Source organism: Manis pentadactyla, chromosome 14, assembly GCF_030020395.1.
Source record: "Manis pentadactyla isolate mManPen7 chromosome 14, mManPen7.hap1, whole genome shotgun sequence".
NCBI classification, from domain to species: Eukaryota; Metazoa; Chordata; class Mammalia; order Pholidota; family Manidae; genus Manis; species Manis pentadactyla.
Genome location: NC_080032.1, coordinates 3962645 through 3976354, shown reverse-complemented (window position 1 = coordinate 3976354; position 13710 = coordinate 3962645). Strand labels below are relative to the sequence as shown.

Below are 13710 nucleotides of genomic sequence, written 5' to 3'. Positions count from 1 at the left end.
ATTCTGTGGGTCCCAGTTCTCTCTTACGCTGTAGCGTCACACATGCTGCTTCCTGCACCGGGAACATCAGCTCAAAGTCACTTCTTCCTGAAGCTTCCTTGGCCCCTCCTCTGGGCTCCACCATCCCCAGGCTGCCCTCTCAGTGGACACACAGCACCTGTCATCCTCCCACTGGCCCCCCAGGTGGTGACGCCAGAGGCACAGGCAGAGGCTGCTCCTCTCTGCATGTCCAGGGCCAGGCAGGGGGAGTCTAGAGAGGGCGGGAGGCCTAAGGCAGCTGGGGGTTGGAACTGTGCCCCGGATTGGGGGGTGGAGGCTGGATCCTGCACGGGGAGAAGTGTCCCTTTAATAGCTGCTGGCTGGCCCAGCTGGGACGCCTGTTTGCCTCCTGCTCAGCTGTGGTTGCAGCTGCTCTGCTGACTCATGCGCCCCAGCAGCCAGCAGGAGCTGGAAGCATGGGCTTCCCTGGGGCCGCAGCAGTCTGGGGGCTTCTGGATTACAAAACGGAGAAATATGTGATAACCAGGAACTGGCGGGTGGGCGCCCTGCAGAGGCTGCTGCAGCTTGGGGTCACAGCCTACGTGGTGGGGTAAGAGAGCGGCTTCTGGGCCACACTGGTGGGGGATCATGACAGGCTCTGCTGGACTGAGGGCTGAGGGTTGCAGGGGAGGCAAGTCAGGACAAGTAGGAGGGAGGCAGGGGGAAGGATCTCCGTCTGTCTAGAGGCCAGTGGGGTGCACGAGTGAGCTGCGTCTTTGACCTCTGTGTGCCCGCTGGCCTCCTTTGCTGTGCCTTGTCTCTAGCCCCATGTTGGGCTCTGGGTACAGAGCAGGATGGGTCCCGCTCCTGCCCACCAGGCCCCCAGTGGGGCAGGAGGGGGCCCCTGACGCTTGGGAGGGCTGGAGCACTAGGGCCCTGCTACACCCCACCAGTTCTAGCTGGTGGGGGGAGTCTGTAAGGAGGGAGCTGGGGCTGGCAGGGGAGGGGGCAGATGCTGGATGGTGAGGGAGGTGGCGGCAGGCATCTCCAAATGCATGGGTGCCTGATAGGAGACACCCAGGTGGGTGCTGGCTCTCCAACGCATGGCCAGAGCTTCTGTCCTGTGCAGGGTGTTTGGGGTGGGAAACGAGGCTAGGGGGAGATGGGAGCCCTGATCTCTAGGCTGGGAGCTGGTAAGGTGTGTGGCGAGAGAGGCTGGGTGGGTGGGGCGCAGCTCTGCCACCGCTCACATGGGCCCCCACACACCACACTGCTCACCACCCCCTCTCCAGGTGGGCGCTCCTTGCCAAAAAAGGCTACCAGGAGCAGGACCTGGACCCCCAGATTTCCATCATCAGTAAACTCAAAGGGGTTTCCGTGACCCAGATTGAGGAGCTGGGGAACCGGCTGTGGGACGTGGCCGACTTCGTGAAGCCTCCACAGGTGGGTGCCTTAGTTCTGGTGCCAGGCACTGACACCCGTGTTACCACCCTTGTGGTGAGTGTGTGCAAGAAAGCCATGTGATGCCAGAGGGGGCTGCTGGTGCTCCCAAAGGAAAGCCTTGGACAGGGCTTTGGGGTATGTCTAAGAGGTTTCCAGATGGACCAGGGTCAGGAAGCCAGGCCGGAGGAAATGCATTTACGAAGGCTGCATCTGGAAAAGGGTGGAGTGTCTGGGAACTTAAGGCTTGAACTTGAGGAGCAGGAGGTGCATGGAGGGCCAGGGCCTGGAACTTCGAGCATGCTCCCCTCCTGGACTAGGGTGCTTCTGTCTGGGGCTCCTCCTCTGCCCCCCACACTGCATTTCCTGCCCTTCTCCCTTCACCCAGATTATCTGCAGCCTCAGTTTCCACCTATGTCCTGTTGATGCCCAAATTGTAGCCCCAGTGACCACCTGCCCAGACACAGATGCCTCCTGGGTGCACATGTACCATGTCCAAGAGAAATCAACTCTCTCTCTTCCTGTATGGCCCCTTTTCATCCGATGAGGGTCATAATGTTCACCAGCGCTGAAGCTGGACCTGGCCTGACACCCTCCTGTCCCTCCTTCCTGCCCATTCCATCTCCTAACAGCTTTCACTGTGGCCCGTGCCCAGCCTGGAGGAGGCTGTGGCCTTCTAGTGGGTCCTGGGTGCAGTCCACACAGCAGCCAGGTGGAGCCTTCACATGTGACATCATCAGAGTCTGCCAGCCCAGCATTCCACCTTGGAAGGCTCCCTTTCTTTGACGGTGGACTCCAAGTACCCCCAGATCCTGGCTGCCGTCATACCCCACTGCCCTCTGCCCAGCCCCTGCCTCCCCTTCCTGGGCATGCACTCGCCAAATTCACAGAGCTCTGATGCGCAGCACACAGGTGGGTGCCAGCCACTCCTTGCTCAGGCAGAGCTCACCGCCCGCTCCCCTGGCCCCAGGCTGTGAGTGCAATGAGAGGTCCACCTTCCCACAGCCAGGGAAGACCCCCTAATCCAACTCAGCTCTGGATCTTTAGTGCTTAGAAACAGGAGGCTCTTGGAAAATTCTGGTTGTGCGAATGAGAATGAACATGAGATGTGAATTTGTTTCAAAGAGGCAGGCACGGACTCAGCGATGGCCAGAAACCAGCTAGTTTCCAATCCCTGCCTCAGTTTGCCTCCCTGGAGATGTCTCCCTGGGGCATAGGCCTGGTGACTTAGTGGGACCAGGACCCCTTCCCTCACAAGCCATGGTGCCAGCTCCTGGCCTCTCCTGTAGGGAAGCAAGCAGGAACCAACCCGGACATTTGTCTTCTAGGGAGAGAACGTGTTCTTTTTGGTGACCAATTTCCTTGCGACACCAGAACAAGTTCAGGGAAGGTGCCCAGAGGTGAGTCTGCCCAGGAGCTTCCTGCATGATCCTAGTTCCTCCACTAGCCCTGGGTCACCAGCCACAGACCCCTTCTCCCTCTCAGGCGACTGAGGGCTCAGTATGAGCTGCTGTGTCCCAGACGCTGAGCTAAAATTTTCTCATGGATCATTTCATTTAGTTTTCACAAATGAAACGGTAGGAATTACTTCAAGCTCATTTAGGATGAGAAGACAGAGGCTCAGCAAGGTACAGCCACACGCCCAAGGCCTCCCAGCCTGTGACTGACATGGACTCCAGACCTCTGAGCAGGCTTCTTCCTGATCATCCCACTGTCACGCCCGGGGGTGTCCGGGGCAGTCCTGGCCATGACTCTGGGCACTCTCCCGGTTGTCAGTGTAACACCCAGAGCTGGGCCCAACTTTCAGGTGGGCTCCAAGTAAGGGGCAAGCCGGCAGGTCACCTCCCCTTCTCCGTGGCAGCCTTTAGTGCCGGCTAGCACAGCCCACTCCTGCTGATGCTGAGCTCAGGGTCACTTAGCGTCTTGGTTTTTACTACAACTGATCAAGCCACAGTCCCTCACCCTATTCTTCTCCATTTCTCATCCATGCATATTCTCCCCCCAGATGTCACATTTACCCCTTGCCTGGGATGCCCCAGGGGTCCAGCATCTGTCACGGGGCACACTTGCTGTTCTCTCCAGCTGTGGATTTTTCCCACCAATTTTTAAAATTGTAATAAAATACACCAAACATACACTTGACCATGTTACCCATTTTTAAGTGTACAGTGGTGACATCTCTCTTCAATCAAGTCCAATATTTAGCCACTTGCTGGGCTGGAGGGTGGCTGTGTGGTCACCTGTACCCTGAGCCTGGTTGTTGGCTCTACCCCGGTAGCTGGGGACATCACATGTCCTGGTTGGCCCCATCCACAGCAGATATCCTTCCCCTTCTGAATGCTCAGAAGATGTCTGTTTAATGTTCAGTTTGTAGACTGTCCTGAAATTTTGCCAGGGTCATGGTTGTGTGTTTTCTGGCATCCTGATCCTGGCTGGGAAGTGACTCATCAGATCTGGCAGCAGGCTTCCTGAGACTAGCCAGAGTTCCTGCCAGCTCCTCTTGGGGGTGCTGGTGGTCGGGTCCCTCCGAGCAGGTGCACTGCGCTCCTTGTAGGAGGGTCACTGCCTTCAGCAAACACCTGTGCAGCCTGCCCCGAGGCTGGCCCTCTGCTGGGCTTGCAGCACTTCACACACCACCGCCACCTCCAGGCGCTCCTGCACAGACAGCCCAGCCAAGGCGGCAGGTCCACTGGAGACAGAGGCTGCCGCTGGGCACCCGGGGGCACGCCTGCCAGCCCAGGACCTCAGGAAGGGTTTCCCACAGGACCTGAGGCTCGAGTGGGATCTTGAGGGTGTCAGGACAGAGGGGGCTGTATGGACAAAGGTCCTGAGCTGTGTGAGCTGAGGCACCTCCAGGTCACCTGCTGCTGAGCGGGCTTGGAGCCTAGATTTGGACTGAGGCCAAAAAGAGGGTGGCCCAAGATCCCAGGAGCCCTGTGAGCCCCCTAAGGAGCTGAGTGTGACCTCAGGAGCATGGGGGAGCCACGGATGGGCTTGGGGAGGGGCACTCAGTCTTCTATGCCCTGGGAGGGGCCGCTCCAGCTGCTGGCAGAGGTGGACAAGGCGGAGTGTGGGTCACTGTGGGGTCCCGGCTAGCCCAGAGGGCAGGGCCACACTCTGTTCTGTCGTCTGAGTCGGAGCAGAGGAGTCGTGCCTCAGTGAGTCACTTCTGTCTCCCATCTCGGAGACAGAACTACTACCCAGTCTCCCTTGCGGGTGGGCTGCTCACAACCACCTCCTTTTCTTTGCACCCTGAGGCCTTCCCATCTGTCCCCAAACTCAGGGATCCATGGGGGTCTAAGGCAGGGAGGGGCATGTCCCTGGGGACTGCTGGGCTGGGTCAGGGGGATCACCTCCTGGGCCCTTGGCAACTCTGCTGTCACCCACCTCAGCACCCATCCATCCCGCTGGCTAACTGCTGGGCCGACGAGGACTGTCCTGAAGGGGAGATGGGGACACACAGCCACGGTAACTTGGGGCCTGTCTCCCAGTGTCTCCACTGGGGTGGGGGCTTGGGGAGCTGGGCTGGGACCTTGGGTGGTGTGCCGCTGCAGGCTTGGTAGTATCTCTGGGCCTCTCCTTTCTGTCCCAGTCCCCTGCCTCACCACCTCCCCAGCCCTATGGAGACTTGAGGGCCTAGAGTTTATCTTGTGTTTTCAAGGCATAAAAACGGGCCAGTGTGTGGTATTCAATGACACCCACAGGACCTGTGAGATCCAGGCCTGGTGCCCCGTGGAGAGTGGCAGTGTGCCCACGTAAGTCTCCCTCCACCCCAGGGCAGGTCCCCAGGACCACCAGACCCTGCCATTCACCTCCCCTCTGCCCACAGGAAGCCCCTGCTGATACAAGCAGAGAACTTCACTCTGTTCATCAAAAACACTGTCACTTTCAGCAAGTTCAACTTCTCCAAGTAAGTGTGGGTGGGTCCTGGCTAGCTCCACACCCTTGCCTGGCCTGACACCCCTGGCCCCACCCCTTGCAGGTCCAATGCCTTGGAGACCTGGGACACCACCTATTTCAAGCGCTGTCACTATGACCCACACTCCAGCCCCTACTGTCCGGTGTTCCGCATTGGGGACCTCGTGGCTGCGGCTGGAGGGGTCTTTGAGGACCTGGCATTGCTGGTGGGTCTGTGGCGGGCAGGGTTCCAGGAGGGCTTGGGCAGAGGGCCCCAGGCCCGCGTGCCAGTGGAGCAGCGATGTGCTGTGTGCAGGGAGGTGCTGTGGGCATCAATGTCCACTGGGACTGCGACCTGGATGCTGGTGGCCCTGACTGCCAGCCTCACTACTCCTTCCACCTGCAGGAAACAACCTACAACTTCAGGTGGGCCCTGCCCCTGCCTGCTGCTCCTTGGCCAGGGCCCCTCCACCTGTTGTCCTATAGCGGCAGGGACAGACCCACCCTGGGTCAGCTCCCAGGATGCCCCACTGTGTTCAGGGAGGGCCCCAGGGGCAGGAAAGGGTGTTCTCAGCTCCAGGCCCAGGATGGCTCTGTGCAGCACCCATCCTGATCTCCTCTGGGTGCCCCCCACCCACCGCAGCATGGACTCCTCCCCGCCAGCCCTCTCCCACCCCACCCTGCTGCCAGCATCTCCCTCTGCTGCCCAAGGAGCGAGCTTTCTTACTTTTCCTTTAAGGTTTTATCCAAAAAATCTCAAAAGCCTACAGAAAAAAAATCATTACTGTGGACGCCCATACGCCCTTCATCTGGGCTCACCAGGGACGTGGGTTTTTCCTTCGGCATCTTGCCGCTTTCGCCGTCTCTCTCCCTCCCAAGCAGCTTGGGTTCAGGTAGATCTCAAAGGGAACTACTGGATAATACCGGCAGCCACTCACCTCTGTCAGCACTGAGGACCTTCCCCGCTTGGCTGCTGTCTATTGTCACACGCAAATTTAATCGGACAGTAAGCTGGATATTTAAATTTCCCCAACTGTGCCAGTAAGTCCTAAATCTTTCCATTTTCCAGTCCAGGAAGCACTCAGGAGTCTTGCATTGCATTTATTTTCTTGTTTTAGAGTGTCCTAAGCAGATCCCCAGCAACCGACCCCTAATCCTTCTGCCACCTCATGTCACTTCACAATGCACATGGACATGTGCACACAGCCCGCAGGCCTGGAGGCACCGACATTGCTTGCTGGACCCTGCCTGGCCCGGCTTTGCCGGCCTCCCTGGCCCTTTGCGGTACGGGGCTGGCTCAGCGCCCTTGCGGCCTCCCTCGCCCTATACTCTCACTGGCCCCTTTCTCTGCCTGAACTCTTTCCTGAGCCCTGGAAATGCAGCCTGAAAGTGTCCCCTGCAGAAAGCCTCACCAGTTCCTGGAGGAGGCAATGACAGAGCTGGGACAGCGTGGGCCAGGGGCTTATGGGGTCCGCGGATGAGTAAGAGGGAAGCTTGGAGGGCCAGCTGAGCCCAGGAGTGGGCAGAACAGGCCCCCGGACTCTCTTTCTTGTCCTCAGGACGGCCACGCACTGGTGGGAGGCCTCAGGCGTGGAGGCCCGGAGTCTGCTCAAGCTCTATGGGATCCGTTTCAACATCCTCGTCACGGGGCGGGTAGGAGGTGCCAGGCCAGGGAGGGCAGGAAGCAGGGGTGACAGGCAGGGCCTGAGAAGCTCAGCCCAGGTCTCCCTCAGGCAGGGAAGTTCGGGCTCATCCCCACTGCTATCACCCTGGGCACAGGAGCAGCCTGGCTGGGCGCGGTGAGTCTGGCCAACACGGGCTCCTGTTGGCAGCGGCAGATGTGCGCCTGAGTGTGCACTCGACCCCTGTGCCTGATTTTGAGTCTTGGGCTGGGGGGCTGGGGAGGTGGGGGGGGCAGGCTGAAGGCCAGGACATGGGTCTGCCCTGCCTCCCCCAGATCACCTTCTTCTGTGACCTGCTGCTGTTGTACGTGGACGGAGAAGCCCATTTCTACTGGAAGACCAAGTATGAGGAGGTGGGCCGTGGGCATGCCAGGGCCCGGGTTCCACTGCACTCTGGGGGATGTGGGCGCGAGCCCCGACTCACTGACTTCATCTACAGGCAAAGGCCCCGAAGGCGACCGCCAGCCCTGAGCAGTCAGTGGCAGCTTCCACAGCCTGCGCCTGGCCACCCGGGTGTCTCGGAGTGGGCCCGGCACCTGCTCCCGTGGCGGCTGCCTCTGGGAGCCCGACACTGGTACCAGGGTGGTCCTGCCCAGGCTCTGACCTCCACTCGCTGGCCCTGTCCTAAAGCCTGTCACTGTTCCCTGCTGGTTGGAGGTTGGGGACTGGGAAGGGAGGGGGCCCTGGCTTGGGGACCTCATGGATAAAGCCCCAGCAGGACTGTTGTGTGTGTGTGACCATTCCACACTTCAACTCCCAGGCGGACTGTCCCTCCAGCCTTGGCGGGTGCTGTCAGGGGAGTGACAGAAGCCAGTTTTGGATGGAGCCCGGTGGCATAACAAGAGCCAGGAGAAGGGGAGAGCCCGGGGCACCTGGGAGGTGGGCGCCGGTCCGCACAGCCCCAGCTGTCGGGGCCTGGAGAGCTCTCTCCCGGGCTCTGTCACGAGCGTTGCCAACCGAGGCCCTCTCAGCAGCTGTCCCACAGACTGTTGCCCCCCCACGGGCTGCCCCCCTCACTAGCTGCCCCCTCCACTGGCTGCCACCCTTCCCCACTGGCTGTCCCCACTTCCGGCCATGCAGACTGCAGCCCTGCTTGTCTCCTAGCCCCCTCCCCCGGCCAGCACCCCGTCACAGGCTGGGCCCCCACCTCACAGCTGTGCTGCTATGCGGCCTGTGTAGCCCAAGTCCAAGGCCAGCTAGAAAGGCCTGACAGAAGGGTTGTCTCAGCTGCTCTGGTGCTGGGGGGCATCATCCTTGGAATTGAGAGCAGGGTGGACACACAATCCAACCCCTGTGACCCCAGGCAAGGGCACAGGCGCCCTCTGGGTCCACACGTGCTCTGCTTAGAGCACAGTCCCTTCCTAGCAGCAGCCCTCGGGCTGTGGAGCACTAGAACAGAGAGCAGCAGGTGGAGGGGCTGGGTCAGTGGCCACTGGGTGCTCTGTGACCTTTTACCTGCTTCCTTCGTGACCTGCCCCAGCCCAAAGCCCTGGAACCTGCTCACCTGGCTTCCTAGATGACCTGGGGGTGGGGAGGCTGTACATCTGGAATTCACTGCTGCCCAAGGTCACTCCTGAGAACCTGTCTAGGCAGCTGCCCACCCCAGCCTGAGGCAAGGGTGATGCCTTAACCGTGACCCCAGGCAGAACCCAGTGGCTGGAAGGGACCTCCTCCTTACCAAAGAATGAGGAGCCCCAAGGTGGCTGAGCTGGTTCTGGCTCTGGAATCCTCTCTGAGGGTCTGAGTCCTGCTGCCTAGAGAATTGCCCCCCTGGGCACTCAACTGTGCTCCCAACCCCATCAGGAGTGGGGCAGGGGCTGCAGGAGTCACACCCTCTCTTGGTCCCAGGGTAGGGGCAGGGATTTCGAAGTACCTACCCCAGCGAGGCAAGGGGACTGCTTTCTCAGGGGTCCCTGGTGAGCAGGGGCATGCTGGCAGCTTGCCAGTAGAACGGGGGCCGGTTGGGAGGGCTGGGCCACCTTAGGCTGGGCTGTCACCTGCAAGCAGCCTCAGCAGCCGTGGGTTCTCTCCTGCTTCTTTGTCCCCAGAGCAGTGTCTGTGGGGAAGCAGGGTGCGGGGACACAGCCGAGGCCTGGTTATTGGAGTGGAGCCATGTATGCCTGGTTGTTCTCTGGGCCCAGAGAAAGCCGATGTCATGGCTGCAGAAGAGTAAAGCCTGCCCAAACTGGCTGCTTCCTGTGTGGTCCTTAGAGACAGAAACGGGGAGGTGGTGGCATCCTTGCTGGATGTAGCATGGCTTTTGGAAGACCACTAGGGGGTGCAGGGTGGCCTGGGGTCCCCCTGTGGACAGGGGCCTCACAGCTCCCAGGCCCGCTGGAAGGTACTCGGAGCAGGTCCGGGTGCTTCACGTCTGCACACACACGTATGCACCATTCTGGGGCCTCACTGCCGAGCCTGGAGGCAGTGGGCATGTAGGGAGGTGGGGAGGGAGGGGTACCGGCTGGGACAGCTGGGCAGTGGCACAGGGGCCTGAGCCAGGAAACAGCTGTGGGCTCAGTGTGCACGCAGGTGTGTGCCCAGGGTAGCTGTGTGAGCACATGCCCAAGAGGAGCACGTGCCCACACAGGCACATCCCTGGGCAGACCTCGGGAACGGACCCTGCTCTCTGGGAGCCCTGGACCGAGGGAACCCCGGAATCTGCTCTCTGCTGCCCTGTCTAGGCAGCCTCCTTGGAGCCCAGGCTCTGCTGCCTGGATCCTCCCTCCCAGGGGACGTGGTGAGCCTGTGCCCCTGCCTGCACCCCTCCTCACCTGGGGCATGTAGCTTCCCTCTGAGCTGGCCTGAGGCCAGGTCCCCCAGGCCCAGTTGGGTCCCTGACTTTGGGCCGTCCCAGGGCTGGGGCCTCCCCCTTGCAGAACCCAAGCCTTTACTGTAGGTCAGGGGCAACTGCCTCATTCCTGGGGACAGCAGGGCTCAGGGACGCAAAGAACACCACACTGGACACAGCGGTAGGCCACACAGCTGGCTGAGGGGTTGTAATTGTGAAGCCCTGGGGCTGCGGGTCTCTTCCCTTCCAGCCCCACCCCACCTGCCCAGGTAGCTGGAGTTGGTCATAAACTGGAAGGCACTGGGCAGAATCCACTGCCAGAGGCCTGTGGCTCGGCCCAGGCTAAGGTCCTGAGGCCCCTCGGCGTAAGCAGGCCCGCCAACCCCTGCTGCTCCGGACAGAAGGGGCTCCAGCCCTTCCAGCCTCCTGGCGGTGGCGGAGGGCAGGGCAAGCATGGCAGGCCTCCGGTGGGCTTCACAGGCGGGTGGGCTGTTCCACGTGGCCGGACTCCTGGGCCAGCGCCTGGCCAGGGGGCTGCACGGCCTGCAGAGCCTCCTCCAGGCCGCCGCTGGGGAACACCACGTAGTGCGCAGCGATCGGCCCTGATGGCTCCCGGAGGCTCTCCTTGCTGTGCCTGATGCCGTAGCCGAAATACACAGCAAGCCCTGCGGGGGTCGCACTCATCTGAGAGGCAGCCCAGGTCCTCCTGCCCTCCTCGCACCCCTCCCGCAGCCTGCCTGGGCCCCGCCTGGCCCCCACTCACCGATCAGCAGCCAGATGGAGAAACGCAGCCAGGTCAGGTAGCTGAGCTTCAGCATGAGGCAGACGTTGAGGAGGACGCTGAGGGCGGGAGTCACAGGCACCAAGGGGATCTGAGGGGGGCAGGGCAGGGCTGGGCTGGCAGGAAGGAATGCTGGCACAGGGTCCAATTCCCCAGGGGCCCACAGAGCCATTTTCCACCCTGGAGTGTCGGGAAACAAGTGCCCGCTTGCCATGCAGAGAGGGACATGGTGAACTGGCCCCCCAGCCTGTGGGCTGTGGCTCACACTGCCATGGCAGAGAATGGGGTGGAGGGCTCTGGCTGGGCCAACGGCCACTGGGTGTTGGCTGGAGGAGGTACCTGGAAGCTGTCTTGCTGGCACTGTTGCTGGTGGGCCCCCAGGACCAGGAGACTGAGCAGAAACACAACAGAGCTGAGCAGGACCAGCAGGATGTAGACCCAGCGTGGGAGGTGTAGGGCCGAGCCCCCAAAGACCAGCACACAGCCCAGGGTGATGGCTGAGGTCACCAGGATGCCGAGCGCCCAAGCCACGGCAGCTCCAGGGCTGTACCTATCCAGGAAGCCCAGGTAGGGCCTCAGGGCTGGCCGCAGTTGCCCAGGCTCGAGGGCTGAAGCCTGCTGGGCGCCCACCAGGTGTATGTGGTCTGAGAAGGAGTCATATTCCTTGGCCATGGGGCCAGGGCTGGCCGGGCCTGGAGAATTGGATGGTGGGGGCTTCTGGAAGCGTAACACAATAATGCTGGTGGCCACAAAGGTGTAGGCCAACAGTGTGCCAATGGACAGGAACTGGACCAGTGCCTCGAGGTCCAGCAGCAGTGCCAGGAAAGCCATGAGGACCCCAAAGACCAGGATGCCCACCACAGGCACCTGCGTCCGGGGGTGCACGTACGCAAACACCTGGAAGAAGAGCCCGTCGGCGGCCATGGCATAGACAATTCGTGGCAGGGAGAAGAGGTTGCTGAGCAGGACAGTGTTCATGGCTGGGGGGGATCGGGAGGGTGGTTAGCATGGCAGACAGGTATCCCGTACATCTGCTGGGTGCCAGCTCCATGGGAACACAGGCATGAGTTTGCCTGGGCTCTCAAGTTAGCCTGCGTGTATGTGGGGTGCTGGATTGTTACACCCACCACTGAGGAATGGGACATCCCAGTTTAGGTGACAAGCCCACTGGAGAAGCTATTGAGGGTCTAGTCCCTCTGCCAGGAAAGGAAATGGAGCCCATGCTTAGAATTGACATTCTATGTACAACTGGGAGGGGCAATGGCAGGTCCATCCCAACCAGCTGGGGTGGAGAGTCTGACCATTAGCGCCTGTCTGGGACCACCAAACAACTGGTAATGCAGCCCAGACAGAGACGTGTTCCCAAGGAGGCTAAGGGCAGGGCCCCGCTGCCCCGTGCCCTCCCACCTTGCCTGGACGGGCTCCTTACCGCAGATGGAGCCAGCTGCCACGATGAAGCCCGCCCAGCTGTAGCCCCGCCGGTAGAAGGCATCAGCGAGTGCCGAGTCAGGGTCCAGGCTGTGCCAGGGCTCCATGAGCGTGAGCACGGTGGAGACAAGGATGTAGGCGCCAGCCACCAGGCCAAGCGAAATGGCGATGGCCACAGGCACGGCTCGCTTGGGATTCTGGGCCTCCTCGCTGGAGGCAGCAATAACATCGAAGCCAACGAAGGCGTAAAAGCAGGTGGCGGTGCCGGCCACGATGCCAGAGAAACCGAAGGGTGCAAAGCCCCCCTCCGCAGCACTCCAGTTGTGCGGGCGGGCCAGGATGAAGCCCAGGGTAATGATGAAGAGGATGACACCCAGGCTGACAACAGAGAACAGGTGGTTAAGCCAGGAGGAGACGCGGGCTCCGCAGGACACGAGAGTGGAGGCCAAAAGGAGGATGCCAGCAGCCAGGAAGTCTGGGTAGTGGGCCAGGAAGGGCACCTGCAGGAATCCCACATGGGCCTCAGTGAAGTTGCGAATGCGGTGGCTGAACATGGCGTCCAGGTAGCCGCTCCAGGCCCGGGCCACAGCAGCACCACCAATGAGGTACTCCAGGAGCACATTCCAGCCAATGAGGAAGGCCCACAGCTCGCCCATGGACACATAGGTGAACAGGTAGGCAGAGCCCGTGCGGGGCACCCGTGCCCCAAACTCTGCGTAGCATAGGGCTGCCAGCAAGGAGGCCACGGCAGCCACGCCAAAGGACACGAGCACAGCAGGGCCAGCCATCTCCTTGGCCACGGTGCCCGTGAGCACATACAGGCCTGAGCCCACCATGCCACCCACACCCAGCAGGGTCAGATCTAGCGTGGACAGGCAGCGCCGCAGTGACGTCTCCATGGTGGACTCCTCCAGTGGCTTCAGCCGGTTCAGCTTCTGGCAGAGGCGCGCCAGGCTGGCGGTGCTGGGCAACCCCGGGGCCATGGTGGGCAGCTGACGGGAGCACCAAGCCAGCGCCTGCACCTACTGGGTGCAGAAGGGAATGACAGGCTGCCCATCTGGGGCTTGGCCAGCCTTCAGTCCTGGCTCTGACCCACTCTGGGGTACACACAACAGCATCAGTGGCCTGCTGGAGGGCTGGGGTGGCGCAGTGGTGGACAGGAGTCACAGGGGAGCATGAAGACCCCTGGGCCTCTCCACAGTGGGGGAGCCTGGTGGAGGTGGACCTGGGCATGTTTGCGGAGGCGGGGTGGGGGCTGTCTCTGAGCCTGGGGAGGGAGCAGCCCTTGGGAGCGCGGTGGGGAATCCCTCCGGGGGTGTGGGATTCGAGTTGGAAACCCGAGGCTTCCAGCGACCGGACCAGGCCCCGGGACCCGGAACAGGAGCGCTCGGCTGCCCAGGGCGTGGCGCAGGCGGCCACCTGGCCCGACAGCGGCAGGCACCCCCTCCCCCTCGCCCAGCCCGGCCTGGCATCCGCGCACGCGGCGGGAGGCGGGGAGCCGGGGCTTGCGCCCCGAAGCCGCCAGAGCCGGTCCGCCGAGCCCCCGCCCCCGGCACCGAGCTTTCGCCTCCTCTCGGGCCTCGGTCTGTTCCCGCAGGACTCGCTGCGACCCACCTGCTGTCGCCGCCGCGGCTGTTCTGAGCGCCGCGCCCGTGCCGCCCGCCGCCGCCGGCAGCGCGCAGGACCCTCCCCCGCCCCGGGCGCCGGATCCGGCC

General features: G+C 61.9%; 2 protein-coding genes across 7 annotated transcripts; one reads left to right on the top strand and one right to left on the bottom strand.

Annotated features, from left to right (window-relative positions):
* The first annotated feature begins 254 nt into the window (after positions 1–254).
* P2RX6 (purinergic receptor P2X 6) lies at positions 255–7718 on the top strand. Of its 4 annotated transcripts, none has more exons than XM_057492386.1 (12): positions 257–589; positions 1272–1422; positions 2748–2819; positions 4812–4887; positions 5081–5174; positions 5249–5329; positions 5402–5543; positions 5633–5742; positions 6876–6969; positions 7050–7115; positions 7274–7341; positions 7438–7718. In XM_057492386.1, exons 1-12 carry the CDS (start codon positions 456–458, stop codon positions 7703–7705), a joined length of 1356 nt encoding a protein of 451 aa, XP_057348369.1. In that variant the 5' UTR covers positions 257–455; the 3' UTR covers positions 7706–7718. The 4 variants fall into 4 exon arrangements, with proteins under 4 accessions (XP_057348372.1, XP_057348369.1, XP_057348371.1 ...); XM_057492387.1 differs by having other exon boundaries at positions 261–589; positions 7274–7351; XM_057492388.1 differs by lacking the exons at positions 6876–6969; positions 7050–7115 and having other exon boundaries at positions 259–589; positions 7274–7351.
* A 1530-nt stretch (positions 7719–9248) lies between these two features.
* SLC7A4 (solute carrier family 7 member 4) lies at positions 9249–13682 on the bottom strand. 3 transcript variants are annotated; one of them, XM_057492383.1, is made up of 5 exons: positions 13610–13682; positions 11997–13020; positions 10907–11547; positions 10550–10626; positions 9249–10451 (listed from the first exon to the last, which is right to left on the bottom strand). In XM_057492383.1, the coding sequence occupies exons 2-5, from the start codon at positions 12976–12978 to the stop codon at positions 10070–10072; spliced, it is 2082 nt and encodes a 693-aa protein (XP_057348366.1). In that variant the 5' UTR covers positions 12979–13020; positions 13610–13682; the 3' UTR covers positions 9249–10069. The 3 variants fall into 3 exon arrangements, with proteins under 3 accessions (XP_057348366.1, XP_057348367.1, XP_057348368.1); XM_057492384.1 differs by having other exon boundaries at positions 11997–13017; positions 13610–13671; XM_057492385.1 differs by having other exon boundaries at positions 10124–10451; positions 10550–10658.
* Between the last annotated feature and the right edge of the window lie 28 nt (positions 13683–13710).

What these genes read in the sequence shown, in the direction of transcription:
- SLC7A4 (XM_057492383.1), bottom strand. Translation starts at nt 12,978, where the DNA reads ATGGCCCCGGGGTTGCCCAGCACCGCCAGCCTGGCGCGCCTCTGCCAG. An exon ending in GCCAGCAAGACAGCTTCCAG is followed by an intron (nt 10,627 to 10,906) that starts GTACCTCCTCCA and finishes TCCCGCCCTCAG; the next exon opens with CGTCCTCCTCAACGTCTGCC. An exon ending in CTCCATCTGGCTGCTGATCG is followed by an intron (nt 10,452 to 10,549) that starts GTGAGTGGGGGC and finishes CGACCCCCGCAG; the next exon opens with GGCTTGCTGTGTATTTCGGC.
- P2RX6 (XM_057492386.1), top strand. Translation starts at nt 456, where the DNA reads ATGGGCTTCCCTGGGGCCGCAGCAGTCTGGGGGCTTCTGGATTACAAA. An exon ending in GTCACAGCCTACGTGGTGGG is followed by an intron (nt 590 to 1,271) that starts GTAAGAGAGCGG and finishes CCCCCTCTCCAG; the next exon opens with GTGGGCGCTCCTTGCCAAAA. An exon ending in GAGAGTGGCAGTGTGCCCAC is followed by an intron (nt 5,175 to 5,248) that starts GTAAGTCTCCCT and finishes CTCTGCCCACAG; the next exon opens with GAAGCCCCTGCTGATACAAG.